This window comes from Colossoma macropomum, unplaced genomic scaffold (genome assembly GCF_904425465.1).
Source record: "Colossoma macropomum unplaced genomic scaffold, Colossoma_macropomum, whole genome shotgun sequence".
In the NCBI taxonomy this organism is placed as follows: Eukaryota; Metazoa; Chordata; class Actinopteri; order Characiformes; family Serrasalmidae; genus Colossoma; species Colossoma macropomum.
Genome location: NW_023495845.1, coordinates 157532 through 182852, shown reverse-complemented (window position 1 = coordinate 182852; position 25321 = coordinate 157532). Strand labels below are relative to the sequence as shown.

At 39.2% G+C, this 25321-nt stretch overlaps 1 protein-coding gene across 4 annotated transcripts in view; it reads left to right on the top strand.

Moving 5' to 3' along the window:
* Positions 1–25321, top strand: part of cadm3 (cell adhesion molecule 3) — a 154582-nt gene that overhangs the window by 116263 nt on the left and 12998 nt on the right. Inside the window, exons 6-10 of one of the 4 annotated variants that reach the window (XM_036563627.1) lie at positions 719–889; positions 1734–1824; positions 12516–12688; positions 14194–14616; positions 20813–20857. In XM_036563627.1, the coding sequence (XP_036419520.1) occupies positions 719–889; positions 1734–1824; positions 12516–12688; positions 14194–14616; positions 20813–20857 (903 nt within the window). The remainder of the gene's footprint in view (positions 1–718; positions 890–1733; positions 1825–12515; positions 12689–14193; positions 14617–20812; positions 20858–25321) is intronic. The other 3 variants (XM_036563628.1, XM_036563629.1, XM_036563630.1) reach the window with 3 other exon arrangements.

Here is a 25321-nt window from a genome sequence, read left to right as displayed (position 1 = left end):
TTTTTTCACTGTAGAACGAGCCAACAGTGGAGATAAATGGAAAGTAACGATAAACGTAGACAGCTAAAAAGACACAGCAGCATACAATGAATACAGGGAGGCACTATAGACTAGACACAGGTGACAGCAATGACAAATGGGCGGAGCCAGGGTGGACCAGAGACAGAGGCTGCACTTCATTCTACAGCAGTAGCAGTACCCTTATATTCTCCACACACTGGGCATGAGATGTCAGCTTCGGAGTGCCCTGCATCATCATCATCATCAAACATAAAGCAACACTACTCTTCAAGAAAATCCAGTAACTGATGGGTAAACTTTCTTGTGAAGTGATAAACCGTTGTTCACTTCTCTTTAATCAGGTTGACATTCTCATTTTCACTCCCTGTGGTTTGGGATTGCCCTTAAAATATCTGAATACTCTGGGTAGTCGACTTTGCAGGGAGCTAAAAAGGCAATTGGAATGCACTTAGAGAAGGAGATAGAAAGGATTCAGCTGTCCTTCACATTGTGTAAACATCTTATGGTGAATGGAAGTGAATTTGAAGTGAACCGAGCACAGTTACATTAAGAGATGTTAACAGAACGTTTTTTTTGGCTAGAATATTATTGTTTTACCGAAACATGAGTTTTTATTAGGACAATGATTATGTGTCCACACTATGTAGAGAATCCAGTGTAATTTTTCATGTCTATGTGTGTGCGTGTGGGTGTGAAGGCCGTCCTGATGTGGTGGAGTCGAACCCTAATGAGCCAACCTACACAGTGACCAGTGTTCTAACGCTGCTTGTAACCAGGGACGACAACAATGCTATGATCGCCTGCGCTGTAGACCACCCATCCATCTCCAACGGAGACAAGAGGACAGAACAGCCTCTCAGCATACTGTGTAAGACACACACACACATGCACACGCATTTGTTTTTATACTTTATCAGGACCTGGGCTCTTGCATACATTATATGTCCAAAAGTTTGAAGACAACTGTTTGTCCAGTGTTTCTTCTGAAATGAAGGGTATTAATGGGGAGTTTGTTCACCCTCTACTATTCTGGGAAGGCTTTACACTAGATGTTGGAACACTGCTGTGAGGATTTGATTGCATTCATTCACAAGAGCATTAGCAAGGTCAGGTACTGATGTTGGATGATTAGTATTTTATGTATGTAAATATTTCCGTTTATCCATTTTCAAACCTCTCCTCTAGAAATTCCTGTGTTAATTGTAGTTAATATCCAATACCTGATGTAACTAGTCAATAATTCCTGTTACTTTTTAACCCATTAATATTTTTTGTATTTATTTGATTGTTGTATGGTGTTATTACAAGCAAAGTCACACTTTTTGTCCAGATAAATAGCTTTAAACAGTTTAACCGGATGTACAATACTTCCATACTGTACTATGAATATTCTAAGCCTAAACTTTAAAACTCTTAATCTTAACCTCAGTAGCCAAAAAAATAGTTACACTCTTTTTCGTTTTAAACAAATGAACCATGGAGCTTTTATGAAAGTGCTTTATAAAATAAGGACCATTTTGTTGGAACAACTCAAGGTTTCAAATTGCTTTTCAAAATCAAATTCAACAGGACACAACAGGAGAAGTGTCATTCTTTAGGACCACATCTTACTGTTCACTGCTGATAAACAATAGAGATTTGAAAATTGGTTAAACAGTAAGAGTATAAAAAAATGTGTTTCTGTTTCTATATGTTTCTGTTTTTTTTTCAAGTCACTCCGAGTGTGACGATCAAGCCTGAGAGTGATCTGCCCAGAGAGGGAGAGAAGTTTCACCTGCAGTGTGTTGGCTATGGAAACCCAGAGTAAGAGCACTCACATGCATACATACATTAACAAGGACACACAGTGTCAGTGATGAGAAACACTGCTCTTCTGAAGCGACAAAAACTGTTTTAGTGCTAATAGCTCCCCCTTGTGGAGAATCTGCAGCCTGAGAAAGGTGAGTGAGTGAGTTACAAGCTGGGTGCCTTTTAAATGCTTTGCATCTAAAATGTGTGCATCAATTCAGAAATAAGAAAATATATTACATCTACACAATTACTGCCAAACTGTAAATAAACAAACTGAAAGGCAGAATTGTATTGATGTAATAGTAATACTTTATTCATGTGAAAGTTCAAGTCAGTTCAATACAGCGTACACACACACACACACACACACACACACAGACGCACACACATTTACTCCCATCCTGACATTTGTTCATTATAGATGGAGTTTTAGATGGATAGCAGATTGATCTCCTCTTCACTCTCTCACTCACTCACTCACTCACTCGCATCACCACTTTCATTCCTCTCCTTCTCCTTGTCCTTGTTCTACACATTCTCTCCCTCTCTTTATCTCTCACACCCACCTTTTCCCTCCTTTATATTCTATTTCTCTTGCCTCCTTTTTCTTTCCTCCCCTCTCTGTCCATTTCTGTCTCTCGCTCACTTTTCCCCATAAACCTTTTTTTCTCTCTCTCGCTCTTTTTCTCTCACTCCCTTTTCTTTTACTTCTTCCATTTCCTTTACTCTCTCCCTCACATCCCCTCTCTCTCATTCGTTTTCCCTTTTTCTCTGTCCCTCACCCAACTTTGCCTTCCTTTTTATCTCCTTTCTCCTTTTCCTTTCTTCCTTTTTTACTTTCATCTCTCTCTCATTCTGTCTGTTTCTCTCTCACTTAATTTTTCCCTTGTCTTTATTTCTACCTTTTCTTTTTCTCTCTCTCTCTCTCACTCTCTCTTTCTGTCTCTCACTTATTTTCCCTTCTTTTCTTTCCTTTCTCTCTCTAATTCTGTCTCTTTCTCTTTCTCTCTCACTCACCTTTTTCCTGTCTTTATTTCAGCTTTTTCTTCTTTCTTTCTCCATTTCTGTCTCTCATCTTTCTTCTTTTTTCTCCTTGTTTCCCCTCTCTCTCTGTTTCTGCTTCTTTTTCTTTTCCTCTTTCTCACTTTCTCCCTCTTTCTCTCTCTCTCATTTACAACCCCAATTACAAAAAATGGGATGCTGTGTAAAATATAAATAAATGTAAATAAAAACAGAATGCAATGGTTTGCAAATCTTATAGAACCATATTTTATTCACAATAGAACATAGAACACATATCAGATCATATCAGACAATTTTGCAATGCATGAAAAACATTAACTCATTTAAAACTTGATGGCAGCAATGCATCTCAAAAAAGTTGGGACAGGGCCATGTCTACCATTGTGTAGCCTCCCCTCTTCTGTAAACAACAGTCTGTAGATGTCTGGGAAGTCAGGAGACCAATTGCTGGAGTTTTGGGAGAGGAATGTTGCCCCATTCTTGTCTGATATAAGATTCTAGCTACTCAACAGTTCTGGGTCTTCTTTGCCAGATTTTTCATTTCATGATGCGCCAAAGGTTTTCTATTGGTAAAATGTCTGGGCTGCAGGCAGGCCAGTTCAGCACCCGGACTCTTCTTCTGCGAAGCCATGCTGTTGTGATGGATGCAGTATGTGGTTTAGCATTGTCTTGCTGAAATATGCAAAGCCTTCCCTGAAAGAGATGTTGTCTGGATGGCAGCGTATGTTGCCAAAGCCTGTGTATTTCGTTCAGCATTAATGGTGCCTTCACAGATGTGCAAGAAACCCATACCATGTGCATTAATGCACCCCTATACCGTCATGGGTGCCGGCTTTTGAACTGTGTGCTAATAACAAGCTGAGGGGTCTTTAGCCCGGAGGACACAGTGTCCATGATTTCCAAAAAGAATTTCAAATTTTAATTCATCAGAACACAGGACACTTTTCCATTTCACCTCAGTCCGTTTTATATGAGCTCAGGCCCAGACGGCGGCGTTTCTGGATTGTGTTGACAGATGGCATCTTCTTTGCATGATACAGCTTTAACTTGCACATGTGGATTGTACAGCGAACTGTTTTCACAGACAATGATTTCTGGAAGTGCTCCTGAGCCCATGCAGTGATTTCCACTACAGAATCATGTCTGTATTTAATGCAGTGCCGCCTGTGGGCCCAAAGATCACAGCCAGCCAATATTAGTTTTAGGCTTGGTCTCTTGCATACAGAGATTTCTCCAGATTCTCTAAATCTTTTAATGACATTATGTACTGTAGATGATGAAAAGCAGAAGTTTTTTTCTATTTTACGTTTACGTTCACATTTTACACAGCGTCCCAACTTTTTTGGAATTGGGGTTGTAGTTCCCCTCCCTTTTATTTTGCCCTGCTCTTCTTTCTTTCTTTCTTGCTTTCTTGCTTTCTTTTCGTTCTCTCTTGCTCACTTTATTCTTCTCTTTGTTTCTTTCTACTCATTTTGCTTTCCTGTCTGTTTTCTGTCTCTCATTCATTTTTTCCCTCTTTCCTTCTTTCCCTTTCCTCTCTCTCTCTGTTTCTTTCTCTTGCTCACTTAATTCCTCCTCTTTATTTCCCTCTCCTCCTTTTCTTCCACTCTTTCTCACTTTTCTCCCTCTTTCTCTCTCTTTCTTTCTTTCTTTCTACTGATTTTCCTCTTTCTCTCCCTCCCTCTCTCTCTCCTTCACCCCTTCGCGGCTGACAGAAACTCTGAGTAGTTCCTCTTGATGCTCTGCGTGAGGAAGAGCCAGGTGGACAGATGCAGAGATAGAGGGAGAGAGAGAGTCAGAGCTTTGAAGAAAGTGAAGCGTCTGAAGCACTGTTAAAGGCAGGCTCACCATCGGGTACAAAAGGGATATCCTATTATTTTTGAACTCATTTTCTGTCTGTGTTCCACTGTGTTTCTGTTTCGTTTAGCTGGGTTTTAAATACACCGGCTCAGTTCTGGAGGGCGCACTGTGTCAGAAAAGCTTCCAGCAGGTTTTAAATTAGAGTCAGTTCGGATCTAAACTGAGCCTGACTCGTACGAATTTCAACTTGATAGCAGTTCAGCGACTTTATGTCCTCGAGTGGTTGTACAATCCATTTTATCATCCTGGCAAGGGCGAGACAGGGCAGAATTACATGTAATCTCGCAATTTGGCTGCTAACAAGCCAACAAGCTAATCTGCAGCGAGCTAACTGGCTGTACAATTGAAGTGAGTAAACAATTGAGTCATAGTAAATAGAGGGAAGAACCCCTTCCAGCTGGTTTGTGGTTCGTACAACCATACAAGTAGTGGTTATAATAGATTTTCAATCACGCAATAGCATGCTAGCAGTAACATGCTAGCATGCCTTGTTGATATGCTGTAGCTAATACTATTAGAATGCCTACTTGGACACACTGTAATCTTTTTCTCAACCAAGGATGGATTTAACATCACAATCTCTGTCCATGACCTCCATCCAGTATGCGTTTATCATTGGATTCTCTTTGCATTTAACCAGTATTCTGCTTTCTTTCACCTTGTGACACTGTGTAAGCTGCATAACAGCCTGGTAATGATGTCAGTCTTGGCTCTTTCCAGCATAATTTAACATGGACAAACATGCTTAATAATACATGTATTATTCCTGCATTATAAATGCATAAATAGCCACCTCACATTACCTCAGATTCTGGATGTGGATCCTGATGCAGGGCAGCTCATTTTTATTGGCAAAATAGTGTGCTGCAATGGGATGCATGACACATTTACTGTGACATGATACTGTACAGTGGACCAGTTTCACTAAATCAGCTGAAGCACAATTGGACATTACTGAGAATGGGCTAACTTGTATCAAAAGGGATGGACAGTTAAAGGAGTAATCAGGCGAAAAATCACTTTATAGTCCCTGAATATAGTCAGTCTTGCCAAGACAGCAGTGGTGTCTGAAGTTTGCTTATTTAGTGTTGTACCAGACTTACTGCTAATCTAGCTAACAATCAATGGAAAAAAAGTAGTTTGCATAGTTAAAACAGTAGCAGCAGCCATGAAGTCTGAATGTTATCATTGTAAAGAATTTCACTGTAAAATTACAGTATTTTTCTGACTACTAGTAGCATTACTTTCACACTAGTTTACTGTAGCAGATAATAACAGTAAACAACAGCAGCTGCATTCTGCCGTACACACAGTAATACTCTGTAATTAAAATACAGTGATCTCCTGTGTTCTTACATAACAGCTGTATAAGTAAAGTAGCCAATAATTTACTGTTAATTTACATATAAAAACTTTGAATTTGACCAGTTTTATAATACACACACAAATTGTCTAAGCCGCTTATCCTTCAGGGGCTGCTGGAGCCTAGCTCAGCAGTCATTGCGCGGAAGGCAGGAAACACCCTGGACAGGTCGCCAGTCTATCACAGGGCCAGACCTATAATAAATATGTTAATTTAAAAAATAAGGCTTTTTATCTTTGCTTACTATTTGCACTAATATGACGAAACACAAAACGATAACAACCTAAATACACAAACATATATGCATCAGCATAAATATGATAAGTGGAAAGAGGCTGTGTCAAATGTTGGTAATTTATATTCTACCACAAATTAGAAGAGCTAATATCAGCACAGTAACACTGAAATATATTCCTGTAGTATATTTCGATGAATCAGTAAATAGTTAGTTAGTTGTTTTGAATTAGTTTTGGGGGGAATTGTTTACTTTGGGAGGCTTAGTTTTAAAACTAACTTTAAAACTAACTGGTGTGGAGGCTGCGCCTGGCTCAAGAGTTCTCAAGCTTTTCCACCTTAAGGTCCACATATTTATCACTAGAAAGCATGAAGGCCCACAGGAAAATTTTAAAAGCATAATGCCATAAACTTCACAGACTGCTGTGGTGTGCAGAGCAGGCACCAGCTCGCAAAAGTGTGTTTCCTGTCGGAGAGATAAAGCACATACACACTTTATCTGTGTACACATCGACATACAGATATCCGAGTCTTCCTGACAAACTCCTGATAGCTCTGACCAGCGATATATTATATGATTTGTGCAGCTCTGAAGGTGAAGAATCTGAGCCTCTCTTTTGTGATTTTCTACACAAAGACCCAGTTTACACCTGGTCAATTCATATGATAAGCATCTGGATTGTATCCTGATAAGATTTTAACCACATGCATTTACACCTGGTAGTCAAATGTGTCTCCAGTTATTCCGACTGAAATCCAATTGCTTAGTTTGACGGAATATGCAAATCCACTCATTACACGGCAACAAATTACCAATTGTTTATCCGTTCAGCCTCTTCCTGTGCTGTGCTAAAGGTGGTTGCTGCCTCGAAATGTGTCTGTCCATATTGCTGTTAAGCGTTTTGTTTTGCCCGGTCGCAACCATGTGCATGCTCCATGATTTATCTTCCTGGCAGACACAGATCATGTGCCCAGTGGTGTACTGCATGGGGAGGAGTTTCAGTTGTACTGGGAGGGGTTTTGGTTGCCGAATGTGTCTTGGAGAGACAGATGTGTTTACACTGCTATAACGTGGCTCAAATGCATCTCATCCACCTCCTGAAGTGGTTTGACTGATCGGCTTTGTATCTTTGTATGTTTAAATGTGCGTTCACACTTGCATTTTTATGTGGCTTGGCCTTATCCAGATATAATCCTGATACCCAAGACGCATGAAGTGACCAGGTGTAAACAGGGTCAAAAACTCTTCTCGATAGTCAAACAGAATCCTTATTGGTGCTATATGGTGCAATATTACAGCCAGAAAGAGGGGAATAAAATGATATAGGTGTGAATTCTGTGGCTTACACTCCCCACTCAGCAATCAAAAACACTTATTAGGACAAAAAGTTACTTTTATGGTACAGAAACAGTCTTCAGCATGAATTTGAGAAAGACCTGCCAGATAGCTGTCAAACCTTGCACGTAAAATGGCTTTGGATTTCAGGGAGATGACCAGCTGCACATTTTGCTTAAATCTGTTAACTACCTAAAAATCTGTTACATTTTACCTTGAATAAACCTACACCTAAATTTAATCCTAACTGAAGTTGCCATGGTGACTAAACAGATAGGATAAGATTTCAGAGTTAGGATTTTTCTGTAATGCAGCCTCAAACTTCTGAATATTGTCAGGTGTGTTTTATCATTCAATGTGACTAAGATCCACCTACTTTGGCAGGAAAGAGGACTTCGACTGACGTGCGAAACGACCAACCACAAGCCACTGTTCTTGTGTTTCAGAGGGTTTGTGAGTCCGAGCCTCTCTTTTGTGATTTTCTACACAAAAACTCTTCTCAATAGTCAAGCAGAATCCTTAGTGGTGCTATATGTTGCAATATTACAGCCGCCAAGAGGGTGAATAAAATAATATAGGTGTGAATTCTGTGACCTACACTCCTAACTCAGTAAAAAAAGGAAAAGGAAAAAAAACTATTTTTATGGTATGAAAACTTCAGCATGAATCTTGAGAAATGCCTGCCAGATAGCTGTCAAACTTTGCGGGTAATATCGCTACGAGATTACAAGATAACAAAAAGCACATTTTGCTCATGTGTTTAACTACCCAAAAAATTTGACACTACTCTGCATTAGGTTGTGTTCCCTATGTTTTTATTATGCTAGCTAGAGTGAGGTATGCCACTACTTGTTAGCTACATTAGGCACATAGTGCCATTGAAAAACTAAAGAAGCAAACTTCAATGGTAAACACATCTTGGCTAAATGAACAGAATTAAAGTAAAAGCAAAAAGTAGTTTTCATCCTATACATTCAGGACACCAGAGCTTGTCAAAGGCTCCACAGTATCAGGTTGAAAATACATTTGGCAGATGATATCTTTGAATATAACAAGATGGCATGGATCTTATCTCAGTTTTTGTGGTTTCGCTTGTAGTGATTAAGCTTAAAATTCAGGTAGGAGGAGCTTTTGTAGTGGTTGAGGTGAGGATTTGGGCATGAGGAGCAGAATAAAGGAAATGGAACAGAATAACAGTATTCATAATTTGAGCATTAACATAATTAGCCCCAGTGCAGATCCTTTTAGCATGTTTTTCGGTCATATTATCATGCATTAATGAATCAGACGTCAAGCCTCTCTAAGGATGATGTGTGTGTGTCCCATTCCAGTCACACTTACCTGTCACTTCACTCCATTTCAGGTTTCAGGCCAGTTTTTTTTTTATTTGTAGGTGAATGGCATGAAGCAAGTAAGGGAACTCAATTTAGAAAAGACAGGACTCCTCAAACCCTCCTTCATCTGATGCTCTACCAGAACACAGCAGTTGCTAAAAAAGCTCTTTAGTCTTATTTTTAACCCACAAGTGTAATATTTCTAATTGCTTGCAGAAAATTATAACTCACCAAATTACATGCTTGCATTTTTGGATATCGTCTGATTACCTGACGTCAAATATGCACGCTGCAAATCATTTCAGAGTGCGTTTTTCTCAGCCACTGGGCTTCGAGGCTGCAGCTGGAGCTCCTTGTTTCTGAGATCAGTGCCAGCATGCTCCCTCTTTCGTCGCTCAGAGTCAGGAGGTCACTTATTATACTCACTCTCATTAACACTTTAACCCTTAGAAGTCGAAGGTGATAACAAAAGCGTGAATTTATTTGCTAGTAAATAGAAGAGGAGAAATTTTATTATGATTTAAATTTGATGAAAATGCGCATTCTTGTTTTTTGCCATATTTTTGTCAAGGCTTCACTTTGAAATAAAAAGTTTTGAATGTCAACACAGAATGTAAATTGAATGCAGATGTAATTATTAAGTTTGCATTTATGTGCTTATATTTAAATAGCATAGTAAAGTGAAAGTAATATCTGACTTCTAAGGCTTAATGGAGCAAGGGATGTATGGGCTTGGGATTGGGAGGGGGTTGGGAATCATCATTGGCTAATGGTTGTCAACTGTTGTAATGTGGACATCATGTTTCACACATTTTTATGGCTTCCCTGCTCTAATATACCCCATTCAACTTACTCTTGCAAACCAGGGGCCGTATTACAGATACTTCCTATATTTTCTCCTAAGGTAGGAACCCACTTTTTTACAATAAGCATCCATAGCAAGATGCCAGTGAAGTTTATCTAGCAGAGCCCTAGCAGAGAGAGCTAAAATTGACCAAAAATGGGACAATAGGAAGAATCGAAGGTGATCTTTGTGTGCATGATTTCAGTAAACAATATCATCCAAAATGCCCTATTTTCTTGACTTCAGTTCAACATCCATTTTAGGGAAGATAGAGAACTAGGTAAAAGGCTAGAGGTAGTAAAGGTTAGGGCTAGCCGCAGGGGTAGGCTATGTGGGCTATATTAAGTTTAGGAGTAGTTGTAGGGCTTTCTTACATTCTACAGTGTGTGATTGTTTGAGGTAGGGGGTAGCTGTAGGGGTACGTTATGTAGGGTAGGGTAGGCTGTGATTAATTAAGGTTAGGCACAGGGTGAGATATATTTACCTCAGTCTGTCCTTTGCGGTTATATCCACCAGGCACCGCCGACTGAGAGCCACTGGTGTAGTGTAGGTGAATCTGTGCATGCTCTCAGTGGAATGTAATTGTATCTCCCCCTGCTGGTTCAGTATTGCATTACAGATAATTACCAAATACGCAACCCATTAGTGCAGTGCAGAGTGCTATTCTATACCCATTATAGAGGAGGAGGGGGTTATCATATCTCTCGCTGCCCTCTCACACTCCGCCTGCCATGGACGCATTTACACACACACATTCCCTATCTCACATACACACTCATATACACACATACGCACACATACACCATACGCCCCTCCAGAAACACAATCTCAAATACATACACATCACAGAAATTTTCTCTCATTCTCTCACATACACTCCGTTAAATTCTCTGCCCTAATCTCTTGATCTGGTGTGTATGTATGTGTATGTGTATGTGTGTGTGTGTGTGTGTGTGTGTGTGTGTATGGAAAGTGTGAAAGCGCACCCCCCTCTCTCTCTCAGCACAGCCACACTAAGACTCTCTCAGCTGTCAGCCTGTCATGTGCCTTCCATGCATGTATTAGCATTAATTTCAGTTTTTGTACTCGCAGACAGAGCCTTGTGTTTAAGCATTAGCATTCACTGTATTAGGACTGAGGTGTTTACCGTATTTATTATTTAAGGGAATTGAGTTTTGGTAATTTATTTCTGAAAAAAGTTGTGACTCGAGGCACTTTGCGGCTACTGTAAAAAGGACCAGAGCCTTCTACAACAGCTATAATGTACACACACACACACACACACACACACACACACACACACACACACACACACCCATCTATTACAGACTTTCACAAACACACTACAGCACAGCATTGATAAAGACCTCTGAAGTCATGTCCTCATTCTGTAGTCAGCACCATTCCCATATTAGGAACTCTGGGCTTAAGCAGGCTTTCTCTATGGGAAAAATGAATGGCGTCCCATTAAATCCCCCCATTTAGCAGTTACAATACAAATAATGCTACATACATGCCACAAGGAAGCTTACACATTTAAAGCAGCACTATGTAATATTCTTCTTTAAAACTGAAAGAAGCAGCATTACTGAGTATGGAGAAAAAAGAACACACTGCTGTGAGTCACCCTGTAAAGCCTGAAATAATCATTTAGACAAAGTCAGAGATACCAGAATGGATTTGGTGGGAGTTTTTCAGACCACGTCATATGCCTTTATGTATTAACATGCACAGGCTGGAAAAGGTCTGACTTAATATTTAGGTCTCAAATGCAAATCAACATTATACTAATATTAATGTGATGACAATGGTAGATCATTCACTCACATTATCAAAAGACACATCCTTCACCAAGTTTTGAGTTCTCTTCAAATACTCTTTCAACACACTTGCAAAAGTAAGATTCATCCGTTTGTGGGCTTCTGACGTCACGAAATGTTCTTCTGCACGTTGTGTGCAGTTACATATTTGCACTAGAGAGGTCTCCAGATCCCCAAAGCTTACATAGTGTTGCTTTAAATGACGCCACATACTCAAACTGAAGGCTACTGCTGGTAAAGCAGCTTAACTACCATATTTGGCAAAGCTCATTGGTTTGTGTTGGCTTTTTTGATAAGGTTGCTGGTCTCGTGATATCAGTTCAATGCACAGCAGTGTTAGCTTGCATGAAAAATATTACTAGGAAAAATATACAAAACTAAAAGTTTGAAATGACAAAACATATTGGATTTTTGTGTACCAACTAGTGCAGCAGTGATTGCTTTTGAGGAAATGCCCTTCATTTGTCCCGTAGAGAAAACCAAAAAAAGTAGCTTATATGAGCATATCGCTGACTACAGAGTGACAACACAACTTCAGAGGTCTATCATTTCTGTGTATTGAGACAGTAAGGGGAATACAGTTTCAGATAAATTGAGCTGATTCAAATGTGCATCATTTTCCATATCAATAAACTATATTGCATCAGCACTGCTAGTAAGTAAGAAAGCTGAAAGACAGAACTGTGTAGATGTACTATATATTATTCATGCGGAAATGATTTCAATCAAGTAAATTCAGTACATCAGATTTTCAGTGTAGTCCGTGTTATTTATTACTTGCTCTGTGGTGAGGTTCTTTTATTGTGAAGTTGCTTCATCTCAAATAAATGTTGGAACAAATATGAATTGCTTTAATATTGATCTCTCTCTCTCGCTCTCTCTCTTTTAGGCCCACGTCCTTCACATGGCAGAAGAAAGACGGAGAGCTCCCCCCTCAGGTGAAGGCTGATGGTGCGTTCTTGCGCTTTGAGGCACTCAACAAATCTGATAATGGAGTTTACCTCTGCCAAGCAGACAACGGCATCGGCCCGGGAGAAGGATCTTACACCCTGCTGGTGCAAGGTAATGAAAGAGTGTGAAAAAAGAGATGGATGGATGAGAGACGACAGGACTGGCTTTTGCTGCCCTTTGTTTTAATGTCATTTTCTTTCTGCACTGAAAAAAGTGATGCTATGAATTTCATTGATTCAGATTTATACATCATGTCCACAAGAAAGAAATCTGTTACATCAACACATTTATTGTCTTTCAGTTTACTTACTTAATGTCAGTGATTGACCTGTCCATGGTCCATCCATAAATGTGCTCTTTTGTTTGAAATGTTGCGAGGTTTGCAGAGCATTTGAAAAAATCCTATTCAACCAAATAAACTGTGGCGCTTTTCATTTAGAGACACTACATAACACTGAGTTTTGAGTGTGTAGTGCTATATTGTCAAGATGGACCATGTTGTTGTCGGTAATCAGAGATGCATTTGCCCCCATGTTAGCAAGAATCTCATTCAATCCACTTAAAAATCTAGTCTAATGAGTTGTTGTCAGAATATGTGCATTTGGTTTGTGTGTGTCATTAATTTATTTAATTTCAAATCATATTTCTTGTGTGTGGAAAGTCATTATTTGCATGAAACTAAGGTTTTTAGGGAAAAACATCTTTGCTAGCAGAAAATTGAATGGCTTTAGCAGTTAATGTGGTAAGATAGTGTAGATCAGGTGTAGTTTTTTGTTGTATAACTTTTTTTTATGCTGTAATGTTGGCAAGTGTGATGTAGGTAACAACATCATCTTAGCTTAAAATAACCTAGCTAGCTAACAATGTTAAATTAGCGATGTCTGTATATATGGTAAGTATGATGTAGGTTACAGCATTAGCTCATCTTAGCTTGACCTAGGAAGCTACCAGTGTTAAATCAGCTATGTTGGTACATATTGGAAGTAAGATGTGGGGTTACAACATTAGCGTAGCTTAGCTTAACCTAGCTTGCTAGCAACATTAAATCTAAACTAAAGCTGGTAAACTTTTTTGCTTAGTCTATGAATCAGATGTTTATCCTTAAAAACCTTAAAAACTGTGATTTCAGAACAGAAACATCACACCTGATCTGTCGTAACAGTGTGACCTTTCAGGTGCATCCAAAATGAATATACTTTGAAATTATTAATGCACTCTAAACGTATGTGCCTGATTAGTGCATTAGCATTACAGGTAAGTTTTAACTTGATCTTTGCCAACGTTCTGTAAAGCTTGTCCAACTTTCCGGTAGCTACAAAAGAACGCATTTGTGGGCTGAGCATGGAGTTAAATCATGTTGACTTAATGTATTTCAGTGGAAATGATGTAAGCATTTTAGTCAAGTGCGTTCAGTGCATCACTTACTTCCGTGTGTTTCTGTTGTCAGCTTTACTTTCATCCTTTTTTTCTGAATTTATGTTCCTTGTTTCTTTCTCTTTCTTTCTGACACACGGTTTGTTTACATTTTCCGTTTTTTCTTTGCCCCGCCCCCATCCATATACATCACCATATCTCTCCATCCCCCTTTTTCATTTGTTTTTGTGCCATCTTCCAAGAACCAGAGGATTTCAGCCTCCTTTTCCCCTCTTTTACTTCTCCCTCACTTTCTCCCACCTCCATTCCTCCAGAACTTTCTACCCTTCCCTCTGATGACTTTTCCACTCCTCCGTTTCCAACCTTGACCTCATCTCTCCCTCCATCTACCGATTCTTCTTCTTCCTCTTCCTCTACTCCTTCTACTTCTTCTCCTCTGCCGTCTTCCTCTGCTTCACTCCCTCCCTCCACCTTCCCCTCTACTGTCAGTCTTTCCACCAATCTCTCCAATGCCCTCTTTCCTAACCTCTCTACTCCTGGCACCTCCTCTGTCCCCTCCTCCACTCCTCCTCCTCCATTGTTCCCCTCTTCCCTTGCTCCCTCACTCCTTCCCACCAATATCACTCCATCCATGGTTACCCGGCTGAATGGAGTGTCCATTACAGGTAATTCATTCCAGTAACTAACACACAAACACAGACATACTTGAATAAAGTATTTCTTATGTGATCCTAGTGCTCGAGTTAGATGCTAGTAAAAATTGTTAGAAAGGTTTAAAAAAATAAAGAATTGTTTGACATGTTTGGGATGATAAATGGATCTGTACATGATTCTAGAATAACTGAGTAAGCTGTATAACATTGTGGCTGCATTCAGATGGAACATATTCTGCAAAAAAAAAAAAAGTTTTGCAAAGCAGACAAGGAGTTCGACACCACATCACACTAAATTGATAGACTAAAGAATCTGCACTTTTTGGAGGAGAAAGGCAAGGAAAAAAAGTCCAGCATATTTTGTTCCTCCTACTCAGCTAATGTGAACATTGGCAACGTTAGCAAGTATCTTGAACCAGAGGCATAGCCAAAGGTAGAGCTGAGCTGGTCTAATGGGGAAAGAATACTTATTATGCCATTTTTTGTGTTATTGTTTTTTCTGTGAGTGCTGTCATCGTATTATGGCCAATGATCATCAATAAATCCTTACGCTCTCCCTCAAGCTCCACTTTCTTTTCTCAGCCCTCCAATCACTGCGCGGTAACTGGAGCACAGCAACTCAAATCACTGCTATCTGCCGTTGCCTCAGGCCAGTTCATTATTAGTGAGCCAGTGTTTGAATTTGAAGCTCTGTGTTTACAAGTGAGATTTCGTCCTGTAGAGTATTTCGTTTTCCACCCATCCAAAGCTGAAAAAAGACATGGTCGTCAGTTTTCTGTCATCATCAGTTTTAATACAAAGGCTGAAATGGGCTTTGTGAAAATGAGGTCTAACGTTACTTCAATGAATCAAAGATAAGATGTGAATGGACCATAAATATATTTTATGCCTGCCATGGCAATGTGTGTTTGGTTTTGGTGATCAGGTTTAGGCTTTGAAGTTTGCTTCGTTGTTTTTCTTTGTCTTTGACACATCTCAGCTCTCTAATTTTAACTGTCATGTCATCTTCTTTGGGTCCACCCACTGTGGCAGTATGTTTTAGCCTAGGATGATCAAGTTTAGGTTTTTAACTTTGCTTTGTTGTTTTTCGTCATCTTTGCACATCTGTTTGATTTTAACTTTATTATTTCATCTTCAGTGGGCAAACATTCCTGTGGTGATCATGCATGATTTATAGTCTTTATAGTAAATGGTGTTGCAGTGTTTGTTGAAGTGTTAAAATAGACAGGGTGATGACTGCATGGCTGTCAGAAATAGGCTATCGCCTGATGTAGTGACAATGGGGGGCATTACCTTGTTTACCAAATAGACTTACCCACTTTTTCACAGGCCAACCCATATGCCAGTACCTTGAGCACTACACCCAGCAAGTAAAATGACACAACATTGTATTTCTACATAAAAGTGAATTACTCACCAAGCTTCAGGGATGGGGAGAACTCTTTGTCTATTTGTCAAGGTCTTTTAACCAACCTCAGTGAGGAATGTAGAGGATGGTACATTTACCAGTGAAATAATATTTATTTTCAAACTGATTTTTTAATTGCAAATGCTAGCAAAATTGTTGTACTGTACAGCCCCGCAGTCGCTCTCCGGTTTAGCTTTACCCACACTCTTTTTTAATTACCTCATGAAGGGTGACACAAGAGTAGCTGAGCCTTTCCATTTAAGTTGAACAATTTTCACAATCAGTGTCAAAAAGAAGAAAAATCAAACCAGGAAAAAATCTTCTTGAATAAAGCCACATTTTTTGCCAATATGGTGAGAACATTTGATTTAATAAGATTTATAAGAAAAAAGATTTTGTGCTGTAAATGATCTTGTAAAATTAAAACCAGTTCATATTTCATTGGTTTAAGACACTGTGGCTGGATTTAAGTAATGGTAATTTGCTCTGGTGTCATGATAGTAATCTGAAATTGAGAAATGAAATAAAACTACCACATAAATCTTGTTTTAAGCATCTGTACTCATTTAGTACAAAGCTATTGCGATTACAATGCTTGAATAAACTCAATATTAGGAAAACTTTGCTTTTAATTAAGCAAAAATTAAATCAAGTCTTTATTGATTACAATAATTGCATTCCTGAACACACTTTCAAAATGAGCCATTAAATGTTAAAAAAGCCTTGCATTATAAACTGCTTTAAGAGATAAACACTGGCTTTAAAAAGGACAGAAATAAATAATCCAGCTGCCCATGTTGTGACCACAAAAATTAAATCTTAACAAACCAGAAAATCTTGAAAATGAACAATAGATGTTGCTTTTTTATTTTAAGATAAACACACTAGTCTAGATTTGTGTGTGTGTGTGTATATATATATATATATATATATATATATATATATATATATATATATATATATATAGCCTTAAAGGTTTTGCTTTCCAGTATGAAAAAGAAAAAAAACCTTCAAGACAACTTCACTTATTTTAGGAAAGCAACTTGTAATTAAATTCTCAAAATGTATAAAAATTTCAAAAAAAGTCCAGTCTGTTAATCTTTAAATACAACAGCAATCTATTGTTCAAGTTTCAAGATTTTCTGGCTTGTTAAGATATTATTTTTTGCAGCGTGTAGCCCAAAAGTACACAATCCGGAAGGTGTGGAATGAGCAGAGCCTGCCGAATCTGCCTCCTGACATAGAATATAATGGCATTTTGCGTGGAATATGTTCCACTGTCTGAACGCAGCCTGATAATGTGTATGAATTGTGGAAGTTATAATAAAATTGACCTATACATGTTTCGCAAACAAAAGCTACAGTTGTGAGACTGGACAGCCTTTTTGTGTCCAGATTTAGCAGTTAGCATTCTCCACCACATGTTTTGAGCTGTACAATGATGCTGTGTTAGCAGCAGTTTGAAAAGATGTGGTGGCGCTTCATGTATTCCTTGCAGACTGGTAGCATCGTGTAATAGGGGGCCTAGCAAGTGGGTGGTAAAAGGCTAGGACTAAATTGCAGGAAAAACATTGGGTAAAAAATTAGCCTAATGAGAAATTGTAATGATCTTTCGGTTGAAAGGTCTTTACAATTCAAATGATCAAAGAAAAAAATTTGACGGTTTTTCACTGGGTTGAATGTTTATTTTTTCCAACTTTCTGTAAATGTAGCAACAGTTGCTATGAAAGAATGCATTTTTGGGCAGAGCACAAAATGGTCAATATGCAACATACATTGTATTTTGTGGTAATGAAATCTCATGGCAAGAAATTACTATACATAGATAATTATTTATCATTAATTAACTTGAATGCTCCTAAAATACTTCAGATATTACAGTCGTGTGCAAAAGTTTGGATGCACCTGGTTGAATTTCTAGGTGAAAACAGGTGTGCATTCTTTACAGAGAACACAAGTTTGTTTATTTGCTGAATGTAACATATTGGGAAAAAAATACAACATAAAATGTGGCCTGTACAAAGTTATGGCATATTTAGTGTCAGGTTTTATTTCTTTTCAATATGTTAAATTCAGCAAATAAATAAAAATTGTGCACTAAAATTTACAGAAAATTTCCATATTTAAGTTTGTTTCCTGTAGAAGATGTATTTTGACCAGGGGTTTAAACATTTGCATAAGACTGTAAATAAAACACCTAGAAATATCTTATGAGGTTTTGAGCTAAATTGCAGTGACAATAGTGATTCACTACTGAAAATTCATTGTAAGTTTAGGCTTTATTCTACACTGCGTAAGTGCTTTTTGAATGAAAGAAACTTTTGAATGGTAGTGTACATTAGTTTTAATAGGCTACTATTATAATGCTAATTACAAAAGCTCAATTTGCTGTAACAAACTTGATTGCTTTAAGCACTCTGAGTGTATGTGTGTGGGTGCGCTCTGCGTGAGAGCGGAGCAGAGATAGGCACTTATCTTCAGAGCGGAGGGAGACGATGGCTGTATAATACGAGCACCTAGCGTGCGCGGCATCTGCTGTTTGATTCAGCAATAATGCGGGATTTAACACATCAGTCGCTACAAAGCCAAGATTATCCTGCGTACACAATCTAACATAACACCTAGCTTCTACTACATGGCTTAACAAAGCTCTGGCACCCGCTCAGCAACATTTGGTCTGGTTATTTCATTATATAGCTACAGTTGCTAACACTTGTAATGGAAGTTGTAGTCACACTCCAAAAAAGTGATGTCTTGGCAAGTGAAAGCATCTTAAATGCAGGAATTATAGCTAATGTTTCTCATTATGCTGATACACAGTGATGTTATCTTATAGCACTGCCAGATACTTTAAGAATTATTCTCTGAAACAAGCAAAATTAGCAGCCAAAGCAGGACAATAATTTCACTTGATGACTATAATTACTGTAATTAATATAATTACTTACAGAAAAAATGAAATTTCCTCACTTTCTTAATTAAAAATTTGATGTAGGGTGTGAACATCCTTTAAGTTTCAAAACATGCCTCTCCTTCTTCTGCATGCAAAAGTTTATGCACCCTAATCAACATGTTTTGTTGATTTTCTAAGAAAAAATAAGTGAACAGATCCTCTACAGAGAACACACTCCTGCACATTTTAATACACAGATATGGTTTATTTGCTTAATTTAGCATAATAAACATAAAACGTGGCCTGTGCAAAAGGTGGAGGCACTCAAAGAAGTGTTTACTTGGATTCTCTGCTCTTAAATAAGCCAATATGAACTGAGCTGTACTGTCCAAAAGTATCCATGCACTTGTTCTAATTAGTGAGTTAGTGAATTAACTACTCTACTTTTGTTTAATTGCGAGCACACAGCTTGTATAATTTCCATAGAAAAGCACTGCCAATAAAATGGGACACTCTGGAGCAGCTGCACATCAGCCTAAGATCACCGTGCGTCCACTAGAGGGACATAAAGCCCCCCAGCATTGCGCTGTGGAGCAGTAAAACTGTGTTCTCTGGAGTGACTGAGCTCCGTCCAGTGCCTTTGGGATGAGCTGGAGTGGAGTGTGATCCAGAGCTAATCATCCAATAACAGTACCTGACCTCACTGAATGCAATCAGATCCTCACAGCGATGTTCCAACATCTAGTGAAGCCTTCTCACTGTTACAGGCTGTTACTGCAGCAAAGGGGGAAAGATTTCCTATTAATACTTTTGATTTCAGAGGAAACGCTGAATGAGCAGAAATCTTAAAAGATGGAAAATAACAGAAAAAATGTTTTATCGTACGCAGTGGTTTGTTGGTTTTAAATTCTCAATCTAATGACAGTGTTAATGACATACTGCATCCACTTAAGACATTAGATAAGATTTCTTGTCATGTGAATCAGTCAAACGTTACAGACCTCCTGTGTAAAATTACATTACCCTACCTCCCCATGTGAAACTAATCCCACCCAAACAGTACTCCAAAGGCGCAGTGACAAAAATTTTGATCCACAGCGGGTAAACAGAGATTGGAAAATGGCCATGTAAAAATGAATTATGAGTGTTTTTGGTACATAAACTTTCACATTCATCTAAGTGGACATTAGGGGGAAAATGCAGACCCTTGAAAGTAAGTAAAAATGTCAAGAAGTAGGGTAAATAACCTTCTAATATTCTAACAGTGATCTGATCATGAGAAATGTTGTATACACAGTCATATGCAAATGTTTGAATACGCCAAATTACGTTTAGTTAATTTTCTAAGCATAAATGTGGCACATTTTAGTGCACACGTTCTATTTATTTGCTGAGTATAAGATATTGGGAAAAAAAGAAAATATCAAATATAAAATGTACAGGCTACATTTTATGTTTTTTTTTTTCAATGTTAAATATAGCAGTGCATTAAAATGTGCAGAAGTGTGTTCTCTGTAGAAGATGTGTTAATTTATTTTCACTTAGAAGATCAACAAAACATCATTTGACTTGGGTGACAAAACTTTTGCACATAACTCTATCACCTACATTTAAGATGCTTTCGGTATTTCAGTGTAGTTTTTGCATTCTGAAGCAGGGACACACACTCACCTACATAGTCTCTCTCTCTCCCTCCCACACACACACACACAGACACACACACACACACAATCACATGGCCTCACACACACATCTCTCAAAAAGTCATCTGTTTTCATCTACTCTTTTTGTTCCTTTTTCTCTTCGCACTCCTCCACATCTGATCCCTCGTTTACGCGGCACTCCGTCTATAAATCCATCCATCCATTCATCCACCTATCCATCCACCCATCCATTCATCCATCCAGCCATCCATCCATCCTCTCACGAAGAAGCTGCAGACAACGCTGCAGGTATTGTCTTCAGTCACCTGTTTGTTTGTCTGTTTCTTTTTGTCTCCGTTTTTCTCTCTGTTTTTCTCTTTTTCCTCCTCTTTCTTGTCCCTCTGTCTCTTCTTTTTTGTGCTTTGTGGTATCCCCTCCTGTTTCTCCTTTGGCTCCTTTCCCACACCTTTTTTTCTGTCTGTCTTTCTGCCAGAGGGGCTTCAGAATTTAATTTTGAAAACATTTTTCAAAGCGCAGGACTGTGAGTCAAGCATAAGTTGTCATTCTCCGAGGATAGGCTAACTGAAACTGACTGATGTGAAATATTCTCTCGGGCTGAAGAGTAAGTGGCAGAATCTCAGTCTCAGCCTTTATTTATGACTTTTGCAACAGAACTGACTACAAAAAAACAACTGTCTGTCTGGACTCAACGCGCCTGTAGAAAATATACACTTAATAATAGGAACAGAAACTATTTAGTTTCACTACACTCTGAAAAATGATGGTTCTTGAAGGGTTCTCTAGTAAATAAAATGGTTCTATATAGAACCATGAACACTCCAAGAAGCCTATGTGTGATTAAAGGGTTCTTTGCAGCGTTAAATGGTTAAATGGAATGTGCTACAGATCGTTCTATATATAACCCTTTTGAAAAGGTTCTATATAGCATCATTATATTATATTATATTATATTATATTATATTATATCATATTATATTATATTATATTATATTATATTATATTATATTATATTATATTATATTATATTATATTATATTATATTACGTTACGTTACATAGGGCGGCATGGTGGTGCAGTGGGTAGCGCTGTTGCCTCACAGCGAGAATGGCCTGGGTTCGATTCCCGCCCGTGTGACCAGGGTCATTTCTGTGTGGAGTTTGCATGTTCTCCCCGTGTCTGCGTGGGTTTCCTCCCACAGTCCAAAAATATGCAGTTAAGCTAATTGGACACACAAAATTGCCCCTAGGAATGTGTATGTCTGTCTGTCTGTCTGCTCTGCGATGGACTGGCGACCTGTCCAGGGTGTATCCTGCCTTCCGCCCAGTGACAGCTGGGATAGCCTGCACTTTCAAATGGCTCCAGCACCCCAACCCCGAAGGATAAGCGGTTTAGAGTATGTATAATGTAATATAATATTCTGTTATTCCCATTATTACACATCATTAGTGTTTTGTTAGTCTGTTAATTTTGTTAGTCTATTAATCTTTCTTAAAGTTGCTGCTCACCAGGCCACACAGCATCCAAAAATTTGAAATCACTGACTTTAATGTATTGCAAAAAGAAATAAATCACATAATGTGCACTGTGTAAAGTTATGGCACATTTTTTGTTTTATTTTTTTCAGTCTGATAAACTTAGCAAATAAAATATGCACTAAAATTAGCAGAAAAAACCTGCATTTTAAGTTTGGATGTTGTAACTTGTTTTCACTTTGAAAATCAACAAAACATGTAGCATATTTAATATACAACATAGTAGTAAGGCAGCCTAATGCAAACCTTCCTCAAAGATGAATCAGGCATTAGGTGTTTGAGTGTAAAGATCAGCTCTTTGTAGATATATAACAGGTACAAAGGTCTGCCTTTTTTGCTTAGGTGTCCTCCAGGACACCTTGATTTCTCTCCAAATACGTGCCTGCAAGCTGAAAGTGCTTATTTTCCGGTCCAGGGTCAAACGCACACATTGGCTCATGAGAAATGAACACATCGCCTGCACTTTCAAATGTTTACCTCACATAAAGGCCACTATTACTCAGAAAGGCTCCAGGCTAATATTACTCAATGTTTATTCTTATATTAGAACGTAAAACATAAGAATTTCAAAGGCATCTTTTAGGAGAGGTTGTATGGCGAGATAAGTGTCTCCAAATGCTGGTCTTTTAGTGTATTCTTTATTCCAGCACACCTGACTCAAATCATTGGCTAATTAACAAATCCTTCCTGAGTCTGAGCAGGGAAAACACTACAATTTGCACTGCAGGCGCACCAGGACTGGGAAAGACTGACCTAGATAATGCTCACTGAACAGACTAACAATCAAGCCTCTTTCTGTAGCTAGAAATGGGTTGTTTTTACACAGTAATCATAAGTGCAAGATTTCTTTTAGATGTCTAAAATCAATCTGAAAGGAGAATATAACATAAATGTGTTCTCGATTTGGTGTTTTGTTCTAATTTAAGGTAAAATTTGTAGTTGAGGCACTTTGTAACTGATGCAGAATTTTAAAGGTAATGTGTTGTTTATATTAAAGGAGAGTTCAACTGATTTTTCAAAATATGCAGAATTTAGTGGTTAAGATATAATTATTTGAAGCAGAACTGAAACAAATTCCTTCATGACTGGTTTTAAACATGCTGTCAAACTTAGCAAATAAAGCTGGCAATGAATAAACACTAACAGTTGCACGATGCTAACTGACATATGCTATCTTTTGTTCATTAGTTGTAGTGTTATCATTTTTGCATGTACTCTTTTAATGACTGGCTATATATTATCACAGCAAAATTTGCCATGCTATTATTGCTATTGGACTCCTAAATGAGCCGTAATTGGAATTAGATGAATCGCTGTTGGCTATGAGCTAACAGAATCGTTTCAAAATTGGCCTTTAATAATTCAGTAAAGCAATTCTCATTCAGTGGGAGCAGTGTAGGGACATGGGGCACCCACTCATTCACTCATTCAATTCAATTACGTTTTATTTGTGGAGTGCTTTTTTTCTGTCATAAAGCAGTTTCACTGAAATATGAGCCTAGACCCTTAATGAGGAACACTGGTGGCAAACAGTGACAAGAAAATCTCCCGGGCGAAAACACTGAGAGAAACCCAGACTCAGGAAAATTACACTTACTAAATAGTTAACAGTAATTATTGACACTGATAGTAGTAGCTAACGTTCGGGTAGACTTATCTTGACAGCTAGCTAGGTTGCTAGTAACATAAACCTCTTTCTGAGTTTGTGAGTCAGGAGACCAGATGCAGTGATGTAGTTCTCTACTCAATTGTGACATCAGCTATGGCCCAGTCTGTGTTTGACTGCTGCTCTGTCATGCTCTTGTCTGCGAGTTCTACCCCAGAACCCATGCTGGTCTGACATGCACTGTCTTCTGCAAATCCCAGTTTTCAGAGTTCTGTCCTCTGCAAACCCTGGGCTGAAGAACCCTGGTCTGCTGCTGGCTGATGCTGGTGCCTCAGACTCTGGAGGTGTGACTAGGCAGATGGCCACATGCAAAGGCTCATGGCAGCGCGCACCCTTCAACAAAGGGACTGTTTTTGTTGTTTAATGTTGTTTGTTGGGTTGGGCTATATATATGTGTGTCCTAGGTTTTTTTGTTGTGTCAGGGAGCGGGTTTAGTGGGGGTTGTTTGTGTGTGAGGAGGGGTCACCAATAGCGGGAAGCCTGCGGCTGAAGGTGACCTCCCCTGGGAGTTTGTGTATCATTATGTGTTGGTTTCTGACAATTGCTTATTGAAGAGCTGTTCAGGATTATGGCTTCAATCGATTCTTCTTTTGACCATTGTTTCCTTGGCGATTGGAAGTGGTAAAGCGCTTTTCAGCAGTCAGGAAAAGAATGTTGCTACTTCGAACCTAAGAACTAACAGTGGAAAAGAAGAAGAGAAGCTGAAGAGAATGAAACCGAAAGCAACCTGGTGGAGCTTGGCTGGAGTCTGCTGAGGAGAAACTGGTGAGCAGCTGCAGTGCCCAGCTGGAACCCCAACGAGAAGGAACCTGCATGTGGCGGCGGAGCCCAGCTTTGGTCATGCGAGGAAGAACCTGCAGCGCTGTCAGTCAGGAAGCTGCTCCTGGAGAGACAGAGGTGAGAGGGAGAGTGGATTAGCGGATTAGCAGTGGAGCTATGCATGATGATTCAGCAGGCTCACCTGGTGCTCAACTGGGTTTTGCAGGAGGAGCTGCTGGTGCTGCTCATCAAACCGGCTGGTCTTCAATTAGCCATTGCTGAGGCAATGATGGCAAAGCTTGACCTCAGCAAGGAGCAAGGAGACAGCAAGGCAAGCAACACAGTGCAACATGGGCAAGAAGCTTGCAGCGGAGTCAGCAAGCTGCACAGCCCCAGGTAAGCAGCAACACAGCATGACAGTGGAGGAGCTTGAGGCTGAGGCGGCGTGCCGCATGGCCCCCAAGCGAGCAGTGACATGGCAACTGGTATGCTGGCATTGCAGTAAGAGGGGACACCATGCCAAGCAATGCCGTGAGCCTAAGCTGGCGGAGAAACGGAAGCCTCCCGGGAAGCCTGGCTGCCTATGCGGGCTGTGGGTGCAGTGCAGCGTTAATGACAGATGGCTCACCGTGCTTGTTGACACGAGCTCATCAGTTTCTCTGCTATGTCCAGCACACTGAGAGAGGCACATCAGACGGATGGGAGGCATCCACCACCTCAGCTCAGGTCAGTCACCGGCAGCCAAGTCGATGTGGTGGGGAGAAATGGTCTCATTGGAGGGTCTGGGTTGAGTAT